At 32.3% G+C, this 23874-nt stretch overlaps 1 protein-coding gene across 1 annotated transcript in view; it reads left to right on the top strand.

Annotated features, from left to right (window-relative positions):
• CARPA (Carbonic anhydrase-related protein A) overlaps positions 1 to 23874 on the top strand; it is a 483368-nt gene that overhangs the window by 352335 nt on the left and 107159 nt on the right. The window contains exon 6 of the mRNA XM_075378891.1: positions 140 to 206. Coding sequence (XP_075235006.1) covers positions 140 to 206 — 67 coding nt within the window. The remainder of the gene's footprint in view (positions 1 to 139; positions 207 to 23874) is intronic.

Below are 23874 nucleotides of genomic sequence, written 5' to 3'. Positions count from 1 at the left end.
TGTACTCGAATCCCATTTATTACATTAAAAATATTTTTTTAATTATGATAGTAAAATTAATGCTCAGATATATTATTTAAATAAATAAGAAAGTTTGGTTTCATTTTTTATTCATCTTGTTTTTTTTTATCTGTTTCAGATTGGAGAAAAACCAAATAGGGAATTTCAAATAATTACAAGCACATTTAGGAAAGTGCAATGGAAAGGTACGTGAATCAAATAAAAACAACTTATTTTTCCCTAATATATATATATATATATATATATATATATCACTGGTTACATGCATCATTATAGTGATACAGTTCTCAGACATTGTTTATTTTTTTTCCTGTTTAGCCTCCTGGTATTACCGTTAAGGTACTACTTTACAGGATGAGTGAGGATGATATATATGAGTGTAGTCTTGTACTGTCTCAGGTCGACCATTCCTGAGATGTATGGTAAATTGAAACCCAACCACCAAAGAACACTAGTATCCACGATCTAGTGTTCAAATCCGTATAAAAGTGCCTTTGCTAGGATTTGAACCTTGGAACTCTCGACTCGGAACTCGTAATCAAACATCAGATTTTTGATTACGAGTTCACCACTAGACCAACGGGGTGGATTAAGTCATAGCAACCAGAAATTACAAAAAGTATATAATTTGCGACCGATCCGTCACAAATGACAAGATGCATGAGATGTCATCAACAAAATGAAACAGTTGAACACACCACGTGTAAGTGCAGAGCTCTATCTGGAATCTAATACTCAGCCAGATAGAAATAACGCAGCAGCTAAAGTTGTACACCAGGTACAAACTCATCGAAAACACAGATCCATACTATACATTAAACACACTAAAACTAAATACAAAACCAAATATAAAAACTATTCTGAGTTATCGATATTCATATAGATAAAACAATTCCCGCCAATAGACCAGACATCATCTTGCAAACCAAAAAAAGAAAAGATCACCTACCTAATCGACATTGCTATCTCAGCGACGCAAACATCCAAACCAAATACACTGATCTAGTGATAGAAATAAAAAGACCCTGAAAACAAGAAAAAATCATCGACATCCTCCTCATTATGTCAATTATTAGCCTCAAACCTCATACATTCACAGAACGTCTAGTACATTTAGAACCCAATACACACGTACAGAGAAACTTCCAGAAATCAATCATCTCAAAACATGTAACATTGTCAGATATTTCTTTAATACAGAATCAAAGTTATATTTGTACTGACTTGTCACGGCCCGTCAATGCAGATTAGACCGCAATCACGCGAGGTAGAAGAATAATAATAAATGTTTTGTATTGTTACCTAAATAAGCTTTTAAAACCGTGGCCAGTTTTCATCTTTGTCAAACTATAATACTTTTATACAATAATGTAAAACGGATTATTATATTATAAAAGATTACAGAAGTTATTTTACCCCCCAGTTAGTTAAATTCTTTGCAAACAGAGTTAATGATAAGAGATAAGTTAATGATAAAAGAGGAAGTGAAAAAACCATTAATAGGCTGCACCGCAAAGTAAAGAACCAAAATATAACAAAACATAAATAATAATAAATGTAGTATTGTAAGAAAGTTAAAATATCGATTATATGCAACAATAGCTAAGCCGCACTTCTCTCCCGCCCCTATCGTGGCGAACATCTTTATTCCATTATTGTTATTTTCTTCCTTGCCAGAATATGTATATATAATAAATCCGATTCCAAAGAGGTTTTTTTTTAACCAGTTTCTTTGTATTCTTATTATTGAGTCCTTTGTTATTATTTTCTCTATGTACATGCTTCATTATATCGATACAAAGAAGAAACAAGATCTTTTTTTCTTTTTCTTATTTAACTTTGTACCCCCTTTTTTTACTCGATCTTCCTTCGCGGTCTCTTTTATGTACAGTTTTTACTTCTTTATCACATCTGATTATTATAACTGTCTTAAGGGGATTTTTTTTTTTTATTTCTATTATTTTTTTTTTTGTGGTGTCTTGCAACTTGATGCTATATTTTTTCTTTTGTTATATTATTTGTAAATGTTAATTTTTGTATTTTACTTTTAAGAAATCTTTGGAAAATGATACATTTTTTGATATTTAAAAAAAATATTTTATTCCCTTGCTTGATTAATTATTATTATATTTTCTTTAATTTCTCACCAGTAAGTTTGATATAAAATTTTGGCGTACATCTTTTTTATAAAAATATGATTTTATATAAATTTATACATTAGTTATTTATACTAATTTAGACAATTAAAAAAAGATCTACAAATAAGTTTTTTAAAAAGGTAAATTGTTAGATTTAGTAGACTTTTGATAAATTTTTGCAGGTATAATTTTTGGATTATTTTTTACATTTACATTTAATTTCCGATATTTAAAATTAAACTAAATTAGTTGCGTTTTTTAACTTCCTTGTACATATACAAGGAAGTATTATAATCGCGAAAGATTTCGGTTTTCAGATTTCAATGTAAATATCCATTTTGACCATCCCTGAATCCATTTTGACTAGTTCGGCGTGACGTCTGTATGTACGTATGTATCTCGTAGGATGTGGGTTTTCTTCAGGCCACCGATGATTATTCTCTGTGTTGCTTATGCCTTTACTGGTAAAAGAAGCTTCTCCCAAAACTAGTATTAACTGAATTAAGTGGTAATTACTGTTAACGCATTAACAAAACTGGCAGACGTGTAGCATGGTCACCGAGCTGGAGGGACATTGTAAGGACACAGTCCTTGAGCATGTAATGTTTTCCAAATTGTACGTTGGGGAATGTTGAGTAGTGTAGAAGTTTTTCACGTGCTCCTTGCAGGACTAAGCTGTACCGGCTGAAGAATGTTTTCTCCTTCATCACCATGTAACGACTGACGTTCAAAAAAAACGTGGGCGCTGAGAAGTGTACCGTCCTCTCGACGATTATTAAAATTTCAGGAAGTAGATCACGGTTTGGAACTACTCGTCGAGGATACGTACGTCAGAATTCTTTCATCGCAGTTGGATCGCTTCCATCGCAAAAGCCACGCACAAAAATCATATCAGCATATTCCACATGAAGGAAGAGACGCAACATTTTTCGAAACAAATTATTCAAAACGGAATTACATCTTTTTACTTCCTTGTACGAAGTAAAGGAAGTACTGTGATCGCGAAAAGTTTCGGTTTTCAGATTTCAATGTAAATATCCATTTTGACCACCCCTGAATCCATTTTAATTAGATTCGCGTGACGTTTGTACGTACATATCTCGCATAAATCAAAAATGATTAGCCTTAGGATGTTGAAATTTTTTATTTAGGGTTTTTGTAACATCTAGTTGTGCACCTCCTCTTTTGATAGCAATCTACTGGAGCAAAAGTATATAAAAAAACCCAATATTAAAAAACTTTGAATTTTGAACTTTTTCTTAAATGTAGTAATAAGCCGTCATTGAGAGCTTTTCAACAATATGTCGTAAGTGATACTGATTTTCATCGGTTCCAGAGTTATAACCCAATAAAATTTCAATTAATGAAATATTGGGGTCTTTTTAGGTAAGTTTCATAAGGAAGCTATTTAATGGGTACCATGATTCGACTTCCGGAAAAATTCGACATATCTTCCCGTTTCACATCCCGCAGACCCCAAAACCACCGTCAGTTCAAAAGTTTATATTTACATACATATATATATATTATTTCACTTTCTTGTGGACACGATAACTGCCGTAATTTTGCGCCAATCACTTTCAAATTGATACATAAAATATAACGACCCAAAATCTCGGTCGAGTTCGTTAATGGGAAAAATCGGGTGGCTTTTTCGAATAAACCAAATATCGTTATAACTTTCTTATTAAGTAAAATATCGAATTCGTTTAAAATTCCTGGTATTGTTTAGATAAGGGCCTAAAGCTTATCTACGTAAAGTATTTATATATCACCAACCATTGGCGCAGGGGGTAGAAAAAATGGGGTTTCGTAGACAACAAAAATAAAACCTTCCTTTATAGGCACAGCATCGAATCGGCTTAAAGTGATCGTTAGTCATCTAAACATTACCTAAAACTTTTGCCTGAAACAATTTTTGATATGACCAACCCTTATGGTAAGGGATGACCAAAATGTTGTTATAATTGTAAGAAGATGGTGCTTGTCGTATGCTAAACATGTGAAAATTTTTTCACATGTAACCCGATGGTTACATATTGTGTAAATTTGAAGTTTTTCTTAATTTTAAGGTGGAAATATTTTTTATCCCTTACTTAGCACCGGTAAAATCTATCTCCACCTTCCGACGTGCTGAAAGGGATTTTTTTTTTTAACTGAAGTCTTTAATGTCAAAGAAGTTTCCAGGTTCTGCTAATTATTATCCGGAATTGAGATCAGCCGTAATTTCAAATATATATATATGTGTGTGTACGAAAAGTACGAAAATTGTTTAAAATTGACTTTTTTTCTTGTTTCCTGAATTCGTTTACTAAAATTTATATACAGCATATAAATTACAAAAAAAAAAAAATGTTTCCGTAAGGTAATGAAAAATATTTTTAAAACGATTCTCAGAGATTACATCTGAATGTAATACACTAATATTATTTGTATTAATTTTTATTTCTTGGAAGTTTTTTAAACTGCTTTCTGACATATAGATTAAAAAATGTTTATCATAATGGAATTTTTTCTGGATGTTTACAATAAATAAATCCCATATAAACAGTAGAACAAATAATTCTATGTATCGGAAACGAAATGAAATAAACAATCTCATAGAAACTAAATCTGTTTTGCTTATTTTAGTATTGTATGACGGTACGCAAATATAACCGGAAAATTAAACACATCTTACTGTGCAATTATTTACACAGCTAAATTTTATTATATCTAAAGTACACAGGTAGCGCTTGCAACAAAAAAAAACTATATTTTTCATCTACTCGTGAAAATCATTATGATGAAATTTTCTTCGAAATTGTTGATATCACGAGGAATGTTTACCCTTTTTGTATAAATAATAAAAAATATTTTTAAAAAAATTAAAACTCTACTCTTAAATAAAACGCATTAAAAGGTAAAAAATAATTTTAAGACGGTATCTCCGAATGGATTTGACAACAAGCTTTGGTAAGTCATAGCTTGAAATTAAAAATTTGATGTTTTTGCCAATTTTTTCATATGCGTGATGAACGGTCTAAAGAGCGGGGTGCTCAAGCACTCCACTCTTTAGGACTTTTAATTTACATTTAATTTAATATTGGTGTTCTAAATTTTTTTTACATATTTTTTATTTTCTACGTTTTAGTGCATTTGGAAGATCAAATATTTCATTAATTAAAAATTTATTTATCTATAATTCTGGAACCAATGAATATAAGTACCACTTGTTATATCATTGAAATGCTCTCAATGAGGGCTTATTACTGCAGTTAAGAAAAAGTCCAACATTTTTTTTGGATTTTGGGCTTTTTTTGACACCTTTGGTTCAGTCGATTGCAATCAAAAAGGGAGGTGCACAACTAGATGTTACAACAGTCCTAAATCATAAATTTCAACATCCTACGGCTATTCGATTTTGAGTTATGGATACGTACGTTCAGATGTCACGCCGAGGCTAGTCAAAATGGATTCAAATCTGTTCAAATCTGAAAACCGAAATTATTCGCTATCACATTACTTCCTTTACTTCGTACAAGGAATTAATAAAAACATGCATTAACATACTGTTGTAATAATAAAGATTTCATTTATATTTTTATTGAATGCAGACTGTTAAAGCAGAAAAAAATGTATATACTTTATAAAACTAAATCTGATGTAATAAAAAAGAAAAAGAAAAGAAATATTATTGAAAGGTTTCAACGTGTAAATTGTAGAAAAAGAGAAAAAAACAAAGAAATTAAATGAGGGTAAAATAATAATCAGAAGTTTTATTTTTATTATTATTATTATTATTATTATTATTATTATTATTATTATTATACGACAATGAAATAAATAATGATTTAGGCTGGTAGGGAGAATATTTAAAAAAAAAAAAAACGTTGTGAGAGATGAGTGAGTGAGACAAAAATAGTGAGGTGTTTTGGAAGAAGAGTCAATCTAAATGATTTTGCCGTTTCAGTAATTGACGGGGAAATTTGAATTGCATGTTTTCAAGTTTACCCCTCTCTCGTCTTTTTTCATCGTTATGTCACTGTACCTCATTCTCGCAATTTACGTACTTTTCTACCGTTGCAGTAGTGATTGTTTTGGAAATATCGTTTCTATATATATATATATTGTATTATTTTGATGTATTAGAGGATAACGGTAAAGGAGAGATATACTATTTGTATGTCTGGGGAAGGGAAAATGTATTTTGTAAAGAGGGTGGTATTGGTAGAGGAGGAAATTTGGCGAGAACAGTACAATGTTAATGATAGAACAACAGGCAGACAGCATGTGGATATGGTCATTTGCATCCGAGCTCGACCGACAGACAGAAGTCTAAAATGAACCGAAGCTATGTAGTTGTCGATGTCGCCTGCCGTGTGCTGGTACGGTGTTTGCCTCCACTACTGTTGAACCCCTATTTTACAATTGAATATGGAGGGAAAAACACAAATGAGTTCTGCTTGTTCGTCTTGCGCTTCTTCTTATTTTCATCTCTTTCTCTTTCCCCCTATCTCATCTTTATTCATTCTTTACTCATACCATTTCCTCTTTTACAGAGACATTCTGTTGTAAACGAACCGCCTTCCGTATCCCTTTTCCTCTTTTCATCTATTTTATCTTTTATCTTTTTAACCCTCCGTGTTTTTTATAATGTAATATCTTCGTTGTTTTGCGATTCAATTTTGAAATATTTTCAGTAATTTATGAATGAAATATAAAAATAAATTGTTACCGATATCTCGTAACTATTTAAAAAAATATAAAACGTAATAATTTTAAACGTAATCGTTTTACGAATGATTCGTGTTTATGTAATATTTTATCCGACAATATTTGTTAATACTGAAGAATTTCTTAGGCGAATGTAACTAATAATATTTGCCATTATTTTCATATAACTTTGTGAGAACAGTTTTAGCCGTAAAATTGACTAGGTGTAATACAAAGTTTGGCAGAAATAACTCTCTGATTTGGAATATAAATAAAGTAGATTACAAGTAGGTTACAACAAAATTATATACGTTTTGAAAGAACACTGCCATTTTTTTCTCATACCTTTTTATAAAGTTTTAAAAATTACGTCGTTCATATGCCGACCTTCACTGTCTACATTGTTCTTTCTTTCCTCTCCCTGAAATTCCGCATTATTTTTCTTATCATTTCCAATCGTATTGAAGCGATTTATTGATGGATAGAACCTTTTAAACGATCTAGGGTTCTTGCCTTTTGTTTAAAGATTCCAGCCTTTATTCATTCTAAATAAACGGGAGTAAAATGCAATTCGTCTTTTCCTTAACGTGTATGACAGTTTTTCAATTTTAATGTAAAATTTGTTACTTGGAATTAATTTTACTTGATTATTTTGAAATTTAGGATCTAAAAGTATTTTTATAACTTTCCTTTCTTTTTTTTCTACAATTTTTAGTAGACCTGTTGCACAGTCTTAGGGTTTCTGCCGCATAGAGAGCTTCTGGCTTTATCACAAATTTATAGTGTCAAAATTTTGAGTCCGTATCAGGTCTACGTTTTACTTCCTTTTTGAACCAATTTTACTGATGTTTATCAAATGACATTCATTGATGTCCCCCAGAGAAAAAACCTCCATGCTTCAATACCGTACGGGGGATCGAACCTGGTAGGTTTTTTCTTCAAAGTTAAACCGATAGCTCTAAACTGAACTGTCTTTTTATAGGGTATCGCGGCGTATCTACCTAGCCGAAATTGTGAACGAAATAATCGCTGCGTGTTGATAACAGAATTTCCGTTTCTAAAATACGTTTAAATAACGAATGAAGGATGATTAACAATCCACGTCATGACTGTAACTGAAAAGGTAAGATATTCGCTACAAAATGGTGTGCCGAGACCACGCCCTGTACTATTAGCGCTCCAAAGCAGTGGTGAGAAATCGGGGAGTTATTTCTGCCGAACCAGTTACTTGGTAAAAAGTGAGGTATAATCAAAGACCTTGTATTTTACAGCATTATTTTTCATATACTAGTATTTTGAATAGTTAAATAAATATTAATTTGATATCTTTTGTTTTAAATAGACTACGTATTTTTTACATTTGAATTTATTTTTTAACCGACTATGACCGATTGTATAAATTGTTTTTTTTCTTTTTTTACATTAAGCCGGAAAGGACCACTTTAGTCAGAATAATTCAAGTCTTTTTTTCCGATCTTTTGGCCTTTAAGTTGTTAGCTTTTACTTTCTCCTAATATTTATTCATTCTTAATGATCTTGCTTTACGATCCTGTTCAGAATAAACCCTTTTTGTATAATTAAAAGTTCTTACTATAAAGTCGGTATTCGGATCTTTAATAACAAATTTTAATTTTTCAGATTTATTAAGTAAATCTCCGTAAGTCAAATTTAATTCTTGCATGTCTTCTTTAATTTCTTTGATCCATAATGGCGGTATTTTAAAGACCAAAATCGATCGATAATTCTCTTAGTAATCCTATCCTGCCGTAATCTTAACAAGTGTGCACAGAAAGAAATTCGCTTCTTTTTCATAATATCAATTAAGGATTCCAAGTTTTCGTACAGAAATTTATTAGGCGATAATCTGTACTGATTTTCGTGTTTATATTTTTTGTTTATGCAGGTTCTAACTTTAAGCAAAGTTCAACTTTAAGCAAAGGTTCAGTTCTATTTTTCTGATTTAATCTAAATAAAGTCACGCTCGTGTAAGTAATTACCGGTTTAACCGCAGTTTTGTAACGTCTAATTTTAGTGTTAATCGAGAGCGATTTTTTGTTGTAAGTATTTTCAGATGCTTGTAGCACTTTAAATAATCTATTAAGTCGGTCCAATTTTGTTTTTCGTTACAATTACAAGTAATGATTTCTCCAAGATATTTAAATTTTTCTACAAGTTCTACTTTATTTCCATTAATATTCACGGAATTAATAACTAAAGGATCTATAGCCATCATTTTAGTCTTTTCGTAAGAAATTTTAAGTCCAATTTTATTCGCAAGTTCTTCTATACTTGTTATTTGTATTCTGGCTTCTGCGATACTATTAGATAATAAAGCTAAGTCGTCGGCAAATCCTAGGCAATTGAATTTTAAGTTATCTCTTTAAATCCTATATGAATATTTTCTGGATTAATTTTAAACCATTCGCGCATCAGAAATTCTAGTTCACAATTAAATAATAAAGGCGAAAGTCCGTCGCCTTGTCTCAGTCCGGATTTTATGTAAAAAGGTTCGGAAAATTCGCCACGAAACTTCACTTTAGATTTTGTATTTGTCAATGTTAAACAGATCATATTTTCCAATTTAGGATCCGATCCGAGATTTCTCAGAATTTTTAACATCGAAGGCCTATGTATGCAATTGTACGCTTTTTTGAAATCGATAAAAAAAATAATCATCTGTTTTTGCTTTCTATTATAAATATCTATAAGTAATTTCAAAGTAATAATTTGATCTGGACAACTGCGCCAAGGCCGAAAACCACCTTGGTAATCGCCTAGCTCGCTTTCTAGTCGGTCCTTAATTCTGTTGTAAATAATTCTAGATACAATTTTATACTTATAAATATTTATACGTATGAATTGTTTATATTTATGTAATTTAAACAATTTAACATTAACATTTTTTTTATGAATTACAATAGGAAGACAAAAATTAAACTAAATAGGATATTGAAGAAATTTATTTTGCAAAATTATTTAGGATTTTGTGTGAGGGCTTCCATTTACGTAATAAATAAAATCTTGTACCCTGAAAAATACTGACTAGATCGGCTTGTAATTAACAACTTTTCTTAAAGAACGGTAATTCTATTGTGCAGTTATACCTTCAAAATTAAAAGTTAAGTTAAAGATTTTTATTTTTAAAGTAAGATTCAAAAATTAATAGAAATAATTGATTATTATATCTTATTAGTAACATCGTCGCGGCTTTGCCCGGGCTATATGATAACATGCGTTTCCCGACGCGGTCAGGGAATATTTAGCCGGTCATGGCCTTCTTCCCGTTTAGCCAGTCGGCTCAGCCCGTGTACTTCCCTACGTTCATTAAATTCATGCTTGTAAGAATGAATGGTACATAAAAATTAATCTCTGTTCAATTTATAAAAACTATAAGTGTATTGTATTTTCTTCAGAGAAACAGTTCGGTTAGTATTGGACCCACCAGTTGGTTTTTAGGTTTCTCATCGCGGCTTCGCTCGCAAAAAAACATTCAGAATTAATTACAATCACAACGTTAAATTTCATAAAAATTAATTTAAGAGCGGTAGCATAAAATATAAAAAAAATAAACAATTTATTTTTTCCGCCCCTTAAAGCAGTGGTTCCCAAGCTTTTCCGAGTCTCGGCGCCCTACCGTAAGTAAAAAAGTATGACTACTCGCAAGTAAGAGATAAAAATAAATAAAACTTGTGTGTCTTCATTATTTTTTTACTTTATTAACATTAAATTAATAGTTCAAATCAAACGTCTCGGTTCAATTAGTTATGAAGCTTTTACATTATTTCACGGCGCCCCTGTGTAGAGACCGCGGCTCCTTAGGGCGCCGCGGCGCAAAGTTTGGGAATCACTTCCTTAAAATATTGAATTTCATATCCGAAAACGGTTTTGGATATTTTTGTGAAGAGTCACAAATAGATTGAATATCTCTCATTTTGTTTTGTCGGAAATTGGGAAAATTTGCAATCATTGTTAAACATTTTTTCACTTTTCTTCACCTCTTTCAATGTCGAATTTCAAAACGTTTTTAATAATTGATTTTTAGAAATTCTCATACAGATTACGGATAATAAAAAATCAATTTGATATCTTCATTTGTTACCAAATTAAAAAAAAAAAAAAATAGTAAATCTCATTGTTATTCCATTTTAACCCTTAAAATTCGGAATTTCAAAAACTCTTTACTCACTGGACTCTTACACCGTAAGAAGAACGTGTATCCAAATTTTAATTAAGTTATCTTTGGTAGTTTTTATTGGGCGTTGATTATGAATCGCATGTTCTTTTATATGTTTATTTAAAGAAAATTTATAAGAATTATAGTAAGGAATACGAAATCTGGTTTTCTGTATAAATATTCGCATTTATAAATCTTCATGATTAATGACATTCACTCATTGTAAAGAAATCTATTTTTTCTTTTAGATATATATGATTTAGTATTACGTTTTTTCTTTGGTGATACGTTTCAATATAGTAATCATTTTTTTAAAGAACGTCCTGTTTTGATGTTCTATAAACACTAGGAATTTCGGATTTTGTTCTGAACATACGAGGTCTGTAAATAAAGTAATGAGACCGGTTCAGAAAAACTTTTGATTTACAATTCAATTATACATGGACTCTATCACCTTCGAAATAGTTCACTTGGAAAGCCACGCAGTGCTTCAAACGGTTTTCTCATTCTTCATAGCACTGTTGGAGCTTAGAAATCGGAATATCCTTCAGATGGTCGGTACATTTTTTTAATCTTTTCTACTGTTCCAAAATGGTGTCTTTGAGGTGTTTTTTAAAGTAGGGAACAGGAAAACGTGTCAGGGCTTCAAGTCAGATGAATAAGTTGATTGAGGAATTACAAGAATGTTTTTATTTGCCAAAAACTCATTAATTGTGAGTGCAATGTGATAAGGTGCATTTTCATGATGCAGCATCCAGTTGTCTTTGATGGCGGACTCACGCGGGCAACTCCATCCGCAGTCTTTCAAGAATTTCTCGGTAAACATATTGATTTATTCTCTGTCCTGTAGGCAGAAATGCCTTATAGACAATCTCAATACTATCGAAGAAACAAATTAGCACGGTCTTGATTTTTGATTTCCTAATTTTTGCTTTTTTGGAACGTGATAAGTTTGACGTGTGCCACTCCTTGCTCTGGTGTTTTGTTTCTCGGTCGTACTCAAATATCCAACAATCATCATTAGTAATAACATTTTTTAGAAAATCAGAATCAGTTTCAATTCGCCCTAGAAGATCGCGGCACACCACCGTATCGTTTTTCTGTTCAACAGTGAGGTTTTTTTGGGGCCAATTTTGCAAAAACTTTTTTCATGTCCGATTCCTTTGATAAAATTTGATGGACTGTGGTACGGTTCAAATTCAATTATTCTGCAATCATTGACAGTTAATCACCGGTCGTATCACCGTATCAAGCCTCTGATTCTGAAAATTGTCGTCACTTTTTGAGGTTAACGGTCTCCCAAATGATTCCCAGCCATCCGAAAATGCTTTAAACCGTCTAAAAAGTTAGGCTGGTCACAGAGCGTAATCTCCGTACGCCCTTTTCAATTTAAAAACGTTTCAGTAGCATATTTTCACCGAGTTTAACACAAAACTTGATTTCACAACGTTGCTCATAATTAGTATCACTGATTTATGTAACGCACAACAAAAACTCGTTTCACGAAAAGTTTGTTTACGTCTCACGCGGCAACCATAAACTAAAATATTAATACCTAATATAGATCACCTGTTCATATAACCGTATGCTTACTAGTAACTTTACAGTGTTGCCAGTTTGGCTACCAAAAAAAAAAACTAGTCTCATGACTTTATTTACAGATCTTTTATGTTCTTTAATGTTTATTAATTGACCTCGATAAAAATGCGTTTTCAGTCTTCAACTTCACACTGAAGACTGCTAGGAACAGTCTTCATCGGGTTAATAAAATGAAGAAGTAATTTAACGATTAGGCAATCTATATTCATAGTTTTTTCTTTGGAGATGTGGTCGGTTTTATTCTGCTGAATTCCTTTGGCAATTTTAGAATTCTTTGATCGACACTTTTCAAAACTAAACACGATATATCTTTCCGATTCTGGAACGAAGTTCGTCACTGATATTCCTTCCATCTTTAGTTTCACCGAAAACATTTTTATCAATCCGTTTCTTCAAATTTGTCGGATACGTATTTTTCATAGGCGTATTTCATTCAAATTGCCAAGAGTTGCATCGGCTTGCATTACATCTCTAAACAGAGTAATACGAACCTTAATTCAAATCTATTTTTCTTGACCTTCTAAAACAGAATATTTTTGTACTACGAAAAACGATCGAGGAATTTCCTTTTGAATTCCAGTAGCATCAGATGCAAGACGCCCTCGGATTACCTATTACAATCCATTTCAAAAATGAATACGGTTTACTTATAAATAAGATTTTTTTTTTCTTTTGGGTCAATTTTCTTTTTTTTTCTTTCATGTATTTTACGGTATAAAGAAAAGGAATAGTAATCCTGCGGGAATATGAATAGAAGGGGGAAAAACAGCAAAAGAGAGAGGTAAAAAAAGAAAGATGGAAACAGGCGTAGGATGGTAAGGTAATGAATGCCGTGATTATGTCGAGTGTTGTTACTGGTAAATGGGGTGAGGAATTAGTAGTAGCTAAGTAGATGAGAGCATAGGACGTTGTGGAAGGAAGTAGAAGGGGCCGGAACAAAAGCATCTCGGTATGATGAAGATTATAAGGGTTAGAGAATATGGACAAATATGTACAAGAAGTTTTATTAAGGAAGGGTGGAGTTGTGGGGAAAAAAAAACAAAAAATAAAGCAAAGAAGAATAACCCGATAATGAAAAGGATAAAATGACGAGGAGATAATCAGTTATTTGCTACTGCTCGTTTTGCATACGCGGATACGTAAACAATTAAACAGCCATCAGATGATTGCGTATTGAGAGTATAGGTCCACTTCTCCCACCACCACCGCTACTTCCACTTTGTCCATCTCTGTTCTCTCGTAGTATTATAACCTCCGAACACATACATAGAACTACATCACCGACAACTCTTCCCTCCAACCCCTAACGTTTCCCCCTACTGTTAAATTATCCCTACACCATTTCAATTCGTAATTCTATCACATATCGCTTTTCTAAACCCGTAGGATGTAACGGTGGTTTTACCTAACCCTTATCAAAATTATATTATCACATTATTTTCGTATTGCGGTTAAAAATTTTTATTTTCTTGTTTACTTGAATTGATTTATTAAATAAAATTGCCCTTCTGTCAGTGCTATATTTTTTATTATCGTTTTCGATTTATATTTTACTATTAATATAAATATATATACACACAAGGTCTGTTCAAAGAATAACCGAAAGTTTTTAATTACACGCCGACGGAGATATTTAGTGACGTGCGGTTGGCAGCATTGTGTTCCGCATACACTGCTCTGTAACCAAATGTACTTGGATTGTTGATATCTCGTTTAGTTTTCGTGTTATTGTTATTTGAGTGCAACGTGTTTAAGTCTTAGTAGTGATTTTTTTAATGTGCGTTTTTCGAGAGTAACGGTACAACGTAAATTTTGCGTGAAACTGTGGAAAACTATCGTAGAAACTTTTCAAGTTTTCAAACAACTTTATGAAGATGATGCTCCGGGTCCTAATCCTGCGAATGGTTTTCAGGATTTAAAAGCGGTCAATTGAAGATGACCCTCGACCAAGAAGGCCTTCGACTTCAACGGATGACGCACACGTTCAGAAAATCAACGATCTGGTTCGTAAAAATCTCCGATTGATTGTCAAAGAACTTGCAGAAAGGTTAGCGACTCGATTAGATTATACCGTGACGTTTTAACTGAAAAATTGAACGTGCATTTAGATGCAGTAAAATTTCATTCCTTGTTTGACGATCGAACAGCAGAAAGAACGTAGATTGGAAAATTGCCGAAAACTTCTTGAACGATCCGATGACAATGAAATATTCATGCAAAGGATCGTAACGGAAGACGAAAGCTGGGTTTACGGGTACGACATCGAGACAAAAGTTCATTCATCAAAAAATCACTACTAACACTTAATCATGTTGTACTCAAACAACAATAACACAAAAAATAAACGAGATATCAACATTCCAAGAACATGTGGTTACAGAGAAGGATATACGGAACACAGTACTACCAACCGCATGTCACTAAATATCTCTGACGCGTAATTAAAAAAGTTTGGTTATTTTTTGAACAGACCTCGTGTATATATATATATATATATATATATATATATATATGTGTGTGTGTGTATGTGTAATACAAAGACATATTTTACTTAAAAATATTACCTTTATTAATTTCTTGGGTTAGCCAATCAATTATACAAACGTATAAATTAAATGCACAACGATCCACTTAGAATTTTCTAAGCTTCTTCAGTAGGAGAATATTGCATGATGTGTGTATTGTCACCTGAGGAAAAGCTTAGATAATTCTAACTGAATCATTGTGTATTTAATTTATAAATTTGTATAGTTAATCCACCGGGTTGGTCTAGTGGTAATGAATCTTACCAAATCAGCGGATTTGGAAGTCAAGAGTTCCAGCGTTCAAGTCCTAGTAAAAAGTAAGTCCTAGTAAAAGTAAGTCACTTACTTTTACACAGATTTGAATACTAGATCGTGGATACCGGTGTTCTTTGGTGGTTGGGTTTCAATTAATCAGACATCTCAGAAACGGTCGAACTGAGACTGTACAAGACAACACTTCATTTACACTCTTACATATCATTCTCATTCATCCTCTGCAGTAATACGATAGCCTCGTAGGCTAAACAGGAAGAAAACGTATTCTGGACAAGTAGTTCGATACCGTAATCTATTCTGCATAAATTTTAACAATCGTTGAGAGAACGGTACACTTCTTAGCGCCCATGGTTTTTTTAACGTCAGTCGGTACACGGTGATGAAAGGGAAAACGTTCTTCAGCTGGTACAGCTTAATCCTACAAGGAGCACGTGAAAATTTCTACACGATTCAACATTCCACAAAGGGCAGTATGGAAGCCATTACATGTTGACGGACTGTGTACTTATAATGTTGAAAAAGTTCAACACCTCCAGTTCGGTAACCGTGCTACAGTCTGCCGTTTTGTCAGCGGGTTAACAATAATTATCACATAATTTAGTTTATATTATTTTTGGAAAAAGCTTCTTTTAGGCGTAATGCCGTAAACAATACACGAAATAAACATCGGTGGTCTGAAGGAAACCCACATGGTGCAATCGGAGCAAATTTCCAGCAACGATTTTCGGTGAACGTTTGGTGTGACGTTATCGATAACGAATTAATAGGCCCTTTCACGGTAGAACAACGTGTCAAAGGGAGAAATTATCTGAAATTTTTGAACAATTAATTTCTTACAGCGCTTGAAAATTTCTCGCTGGCAAAATAAATTGAAATGTACAATCAATTTGATTGATTACGAACACAATTTATGATTGAATTTTAAAAAAAATTACTAATAAATTGCTTGGACGTGTACTCCCTTAGATTACTGTTTATAGGGATGAACGAAATGCGAGGTAGTTTATACTAGCAAAAAGTAGATAGACGTGATGAATTGATCGCTCGTATTCTCAACACTGCTGGATATTATTAGGTTGTGTTCAGAAAATGTAATAAAATTAATACAATATAAATCACGGTTTATTTTTTAAATTAAAAGTATTGTATTTCTTCAGAGTCTAAATTTGTTGTACTAAAAACAGTAGTTTGTTAATTTTTACAAATTCATAATTGTTTTCATTTTAGTCTTTTTCTGGTTTGTTTTTAATAATAAATTTTTGTTTTGTTCATCATTGAATTTATATATCAAATTCTCAGAATTAAATTCTTTTTCAAAATTTGATAATAAATTTTTTACACAGAAAAAAGGTTACTGTATTTCAAACCTAAAATACGTGGTTTTCGTCACCGAATTTTCCTGTTTTATGTTGGGTATCATGAAAACTACTGAAAATACAGACTTACTGATATATATATCTCAGCTTAGGTATAATTTTCGATCACCATCACACAAGGGGACACATCATGGTATCCTTTTTACTTCCTTCTACGAAGTAAAGGAAGTATTGTGATCGCAAAAAATTGCGGTTTTCAGATATCAACGGAAATATCCATTTTGTCTATCCCTGAATCCATTGATTTTGACTAGTTTCGATGTGACGTCTGTAAGTACGTACGTATATCTCGCATAACTCAAAAACGATTAGTCGTAGAATGTTGAAATTATGTATTTAGGACTGTTGTAACCTCCCCTTGTTATTGAAATCAACTGGGCAAACAGCGTGCAAAAAAGCTGAAAATCCAAAAAAATTGGATTTTGGATTTTTTCTTAACTGCCCTTTCTTATAAGCCCTTATTGAGAGCTTTTCAACGATATATCGTAATTTATTTTCATCGGTTTCAGAGTTATAGCCAAATAAAATTATAATTAATGAAATATTTGGATCGGTGTATTTTTGTACCACGATTATTAGGTTTATTATTGTTACTTAAGTTGATACTAATTTACAGTACTAAAATTAAAAAGAAATAAAAACAATTAATATTTAATCGAATTGAATGTAAAGTGGAGGACATGAAAACAGGCACATAATTACATCAATTTTCTTCCCTAACTCGACTATTTGTTAACCGATTTTCAAAAATAAAATGTCATTTTGTTCAAAATAAAACGCTTAATATTTCACTAAATAACATAAATTTTGATAAAACTAATACTTATGTAGATATAACTGATTGAAAAATAAATATGGATGCCATTTTGTAAATTGCGAAGGTATTTAAGTCCTGATTTTCTGATAATTTTACAACTTTTTTACCAAGACGCTTACCAAATATTAATGTGATTCGTTTATTTGAACTTGAGATATAAACTTTTCTATATAAATAATAAAATGGCGGATAGTGGGAGAAGGAAGGAGTAATTGCCATTTTTCGTAAGGATATTTTGTGTTTAGTTTAACAAGTAGAATCCGAAAAAGTATAGCCAGCCCACCATTTTAGAAACACTCTGTATATACAATAAAATTAAAAATGTATATATATATTACTGTTACTTTTTAAATTAGTTCTTTGTAAATATCCTTTATTTATGTAAGTAAACTTTTAATTTCTCATTTTTTACTTAAACATAGGTTTTGATTTTTCAACTCTTTTTTGTTTGGATTTTAAGTAAATCAGCGTCCTGGACTGCGTGAGTTCATTTTATTAAAATTATGATTATTTATACGTATCAAGGGATTTACTCATAATTAAGTACTGTGTTATGCGTATATACGTGAGTTAATATATATGTAAGGGTTGGTTGGTGGTCCACCCTTATATTTATACTGTTTTGTATTTCAGCAACTTTAATATTGCAACTTTTATATATAAACCCCTTATTATAGAAAAGTTTATTTTCATTCGATATTACAACTTTTTTTATACGTTGTTAAATTGTTGGATTCATGTTTTTATTAATAATATTTAGTTTATAATTTGGAAATTTATAAGGCAAGTATTTCTTACATTCCAATTGAAGTAATATTTTTAACCTCTTATAAAATTTATTGAATAATCTATTCAGTATTATTCAAGTATAAAATATACATGCTCCTCTACATAATCGATTGCTTTATTCGAACGGGTCCTTTGTAAAATATTAGTTAATGTAAACGTCGATACCTTTGTAAGTGAAATATTAAAAAGATATTAACTTTAATTTTTTTTTTTTAATTTAAAATTCGCTTACATAAGCTGAAAAGTTCTTGCGGGAGTCAAGAGAATAGTATCGCATGATAAATATGCCAGAAACTGTTATAATACTCGGAAGCCTATTATTATTACATTGCAATACACTAATAAATTTAAACTAAACTAATGAGGTATAAATATTCTAAAAGAAGGGTGAAAAATCCGATTTGGGAATTGAACCGGAGAATTCTCTAGATCAACGATCTAAACCTGGGGGTCACGATATTATCCTACTACTTTACACGTAAACAATAATGAAATAATTTTATGAGAAAAAAATCAATTATTATAAATACTTTACTTACATTAAAAGAACACATGCAAAGAAAATAAATTAACGAGATGGTAACGCGTTTGTTTTTCATTTAAAGGTTTATCCATACGCAGATCTCTGTTAGAAACACACGGCAAACTTTTTTTAAATTATAAAAGACGATTCCTGATTCCTATATCTAGTTTTTAGCGCAGCAATAGAAAAAAATTCTTTTAACAGAGGTGGGACAAAGGCGAAAGGGATTAATATTTCCAACGACTAAATTTCCATATTCATTACTACGACTAAGCCAAAACCCAATCTAAATCTTCAGTATTCTAACGTAATCGTCAGAAGTATTGTAACATTTTATCGGCAGATATTTCGATGAGCCGGTAACTTAGCAGCTGCAACAACGTTTTCACTAAATGGATTCAGTACCCGTCTCTTCGAGAAATAATTTTTTATCTTCCAGGAAATACCACGCCGACTGAATTTTTAGCTAAAACAAATGAATCTTCAAGCTATCCAAATTGGGGTGAATAAAAGTATCTTCTTCATCCAAATATTTTAATATTATCGGAAGTGAGCGGAAACATATCAAAATTTTTACTTTGAAGGTGAATAATCTTTTTTTTCTTATTTAGCCTTCGGGAATTACCGTTCAGGTATTATTTCAGAGGATAATATATACGAGTGTAAATAAAGTATAGCCTTGTACAGTCTCAGTTGAACCATTCCTGAGATGTGTGGTAAATTCAAACCCGACCACGAAAGAACACCGGTATCCACGATCTAGTTTTAAAATCCGTATAAAAGTCTTTGCCTTTACTAAGACTTGAACGCTGGAACTATCGACTTCCAAATCAGTTGATTTGGGGAAGGCGAATAATCTAGAAAGCATAACTTTGTCATTAATTACATTTTTTTTTATCACCCTTGTATAAACATTTAAATCGTTTAAATGCAAAAATACATCAGTTAATTAAGCCGACAATAACATATATTCATTGCCCTGTAAAAACATTGAGAATGGCGTTTGTTTAACCTGGAAAAATATTATTAATTCATCTCGCAAATCAATAACCGGGTTAATTAATATTTTCCCCCGCGGTAACCGATAACACTCTGACTTCTGTATGGAAAAGAAGAGATTATTTCTTTTCATTCGTTTCATCTCATAGTTTAGCAAACAGCCTATTTTGTTACGGTCGAATTTTAATAAAGTTAAGCATTTTTACAGCTTTACAAAGAATTGAGGATATTGCGGCATATTTGTTTGTGGCAAGAGCATGTCTGTAAAGGAAACAGTGCGTTCATTTCACCCTTGGTATAAGACGATCTTTGAATTTCTTCAGAAATTCACTGTTATAGATTTTGGACCATCATTACATACATTTTGTCCGATCTATAGTTATAGTTTTTACAAGCCTCATAAAAACGTTTCGTTTCTTTCAGGAAGTTAAAGCTACGTTCCAAGCGGTTGATTCTGAAGGAAAGCAATGTTTTTTCTTTAAATATTTAATCTGTTCAGTACAAAAATGTTGATGTGGTAACACTCTGTGCTCTCATTCTAGTTAAAAATTTTACGATCTTCTATAGAAATATGAGCGTATTGTGTACCAGATAGAAGATGGTATCTTAAAGTTATCCTCTGAACTTATTTGTCTTACGTTGTGATTTCTCTGAGGAGTAGAGCATTCTTTTTAATATAAATCTATTTTCCTTTCTTTTTAAGTGTGTACTTTCTGTTTTCGGTTCTAGTATTAAGCTCAGATTCCGCTAGGTCTGTGCTGAGGAAGCGGGACTTGTACAATTTTTCCTACGTCAAATTTTTGACGTGATCTGATACGGATCGCATCAAAATTTATCTAGCGTTGTAGTTCGTACATGGACAAACCGTTCTTTCTTTTTACCTTTTATCTCTTTTTTTTAAATTTTATTCCTTCTTTTCTTTCTTTTTTTTTTTGTGGATATAAATTTGACCCGGCAGCTACGATATCCTAACGGATATCTTTATAACTTTTTTTTCTTTTTTTTTTTTTTTTTTTTTTTTGTTAAACAAGTGGGGAATCCCATTTACGGACGCCTAAGCAGAGTGTCGGGCTCGCTAACAGGTGTCGCAATATGTTATTAATATGCATATGTAAACCGCCACCCCTGGCTCCCACCCTTCCTGGAACCGCTAACGAAGCATTCCTTCTGGAAGGGGGGTTACACGCCCACTCACACACTCATACGTCAAAGTGCAATCGTATCATGATAGGAATATCAACAAAAACACATGTCACAGCTAGCATGATACATCAAGATCCAGAAGACTCATTATGAAACTACATAGAAAGAAAAAAGTCACACAATATATACAAATACAAGAGAAGAAACACTCAGAAAAACAAGTCTCACAACAATATAAACATACAGAAATCATCAAAAAATACAGTAAGAACATAAAAATACGCTTGAAAAGAGACATTTATTAATATTATACGATCAGTGCAACAACACAACATTAAAAATGCATACATCGGACAGCAGAAAAAAATAAATATCTGCAGTCAGACTTCAAAACCTCACAGAATACAAAAGATACAAAATACTACATACTACAATAAGGCCTCAAGAGAAAAGGAATTAGCCCAAGATCAGAAAGACATAAATATACATCAAAAGAGAAATACTCAAATATATACGTAAAAAAACATTACATCAAAATATCAGTACAACAAACTTACATCATAAACTAACCAGGCACACATACATATCCCTTATAGTTACTACCTGCGGACATCATCAGATGCGGGAGCGGAGTGTCCGCGGCCTCTTCACGTCAAGGCGACCCCCACATGTACGGGGTACCCCCTAGTCGCTCACTCGCAAACCTGTCCGGCCCCGCACTCTCCGACTCCGCCTATTGTTTCCTGACTCCTCACGTACTTGAAGGTTTCTCATCGTGATTTTCACATACGTAGCGATCGCCTTCCAGTTTTCTTTCTTTTCTATCGTTATGTCCATCAGCTCCTCAGGCTGGAACATCACTTCCCTGCCTAGTATTTCAAGTAGCTCTGTCCTAGGTCCTTCGTATCTCGGACAGTGGAAGAACACGTGGTATGGCGTTTCCTCCTCCTCGCATACCGTGCAGTTCTGTTGGTCGTCGAGGCCGTACTTATGAAGGTACGCTCTGTATCCTCCATGGTCCGCCATAAACCGGGTAAGGCAGTAATACAGCGAGCCATGAGCTCTTTCCTCGTCATCGCCTTACATCTCTCACCAGCCGGTGTGTCCATCTGCCTTTTGTCCTGCCGTCCCACCGTTCTTGTCACTTGTTCTCTATCTCCTCCGTCAGTGTGCGTGTCCATCTTCTTCTGTCTGCGCGAGGGCCCCAAATTCACGTAATCTTATCCGTATTTCGATTACCAGATCTATCTGGTAATATCTTTATAACCTGTACAGAATCATAATTTTCATAAAATCAATTTATCTAAATGCCTTATATCTATCTCAGATTATAATAAAGAACAGTTTATGGAAACCATTTATCGATTTTTTATTACTAATCGTTACATAATTTTCACTAACTTCATTTACTAATCCCTCAAATTAGCAATAGAGTTTAAAATTCTGCATTTGAGCAAGTAAATCCATTATAATTTGCAGTCACGTTCAGACAAGAGTTCTACGACTAGTGAAACGTTTCATACAAAAATACCTTTGTGCACAATTTTTGAATGGCTCAACAGTTTTGATTTGCAGGTTATGAAGTTTTTCGTTTAACCTTGAAGTGGGAGTTGTCATCTTCATTACGGGTGAAAATTTAGAGATGCAATCATAAAATTCGAATAATATTAGTTATTATTCTAACTTTTGGATTTATTATTGTACAGTATTTGTGCTGGAATTTTCATACCTGCTCATTTTTCTACTTAAATAAAAAAATAAATATATATATATATATTTATCTTTAATATCTTTATATATAAATATATATATAAAGAGAAAGAGAGAGAGAGAGAGAGAGAAAGAATGGATGTGCGAGATTTACATCAGCTGATTTGGAAGTCGAGAATCCCAGCGTTCAAGTCTAGTAAAGTCAGTTATTTTTATACGGATTTGAATACTAGATCGTGGATACCGGTGTTCTTTAGTGGTTGGGTTTCAATTAACTACGCATCTCAGGAATGGTCGAACTAGACTGTACAAGACTACACTTCATTTACACTCGTACATATAATCCTCATTCATCCTCTGAAGTAATATCTGAACGGTAATTCCCGGGAACTAAACAGGAAAAAGAAAGGGTGTATGAGATTATGTTTATGTTAACTGATAATATTTGCAAAAATTTAGGGTTTCATGATTGCAAAACATTCTTTTCGGATATCTCATAGTCTGTAGGTGACCTAAAATAATTTTAACTAATTGGAAAATTAATTACCTTGATAATTGTTAAAATAGTAAAATTTAAGACAAATGGGAAAGAAAGAAATTTATATGCCATTCTACCAGATCGATGGGCCATATATTTATTAATATATTACTATCGTATTAATTATTATGGTAATCGAAGGATTTTGAAAAGGTGTATGTGTGCAATGACGTAAAATGTGGTCGTATTGATACGAGGCAGTCATTTTCGAAGAAGATATAGCTATTTAATATAGTGTCCGTACGATGAAAGGTTTGTTTAAGAGAATGAGGAATGAAATGGTTTCCTGTTGCTTTTTCATTGAATATATTGTTGGATGACAATATCATTGAAGAACATGGAACATTATATGTTCCACTCCACAAACGATTGTTCGTCACAGAAATTTGTTGTACAACAAACCTTATTACTCTCAAAAAAATAAAAAACAGTTTTTTACATAGTCATAAGAAAAAGATTTTGTTAGATTTGTCTAAAGCGAGAGGTTAATGTATGTATCCCTTTCTAATGAAACTCATTAACATTTTCTTTAACATCCTGTAAGGAATAGG

Source organism: Lycorma delicatula, chromosome 11 (assembly GCF_047948215.1).
Source record: "Lycorma delicatula isolate Av1 chromosome 11, ASM4794821v1, whole genome shotgun sequence".
In the NCBI taxonomy this organism is placed as follows: Eukaryota; Metazoa; Arthropoda; class Insecta; order Hemiptera; family Fulgoridae; genus Lycorma; species Lycorma delicatula.
Note: the sequence above shows the minus strand (reverse complement) of the source record. Positions and strands in the feature narration are given on the sequence as shown.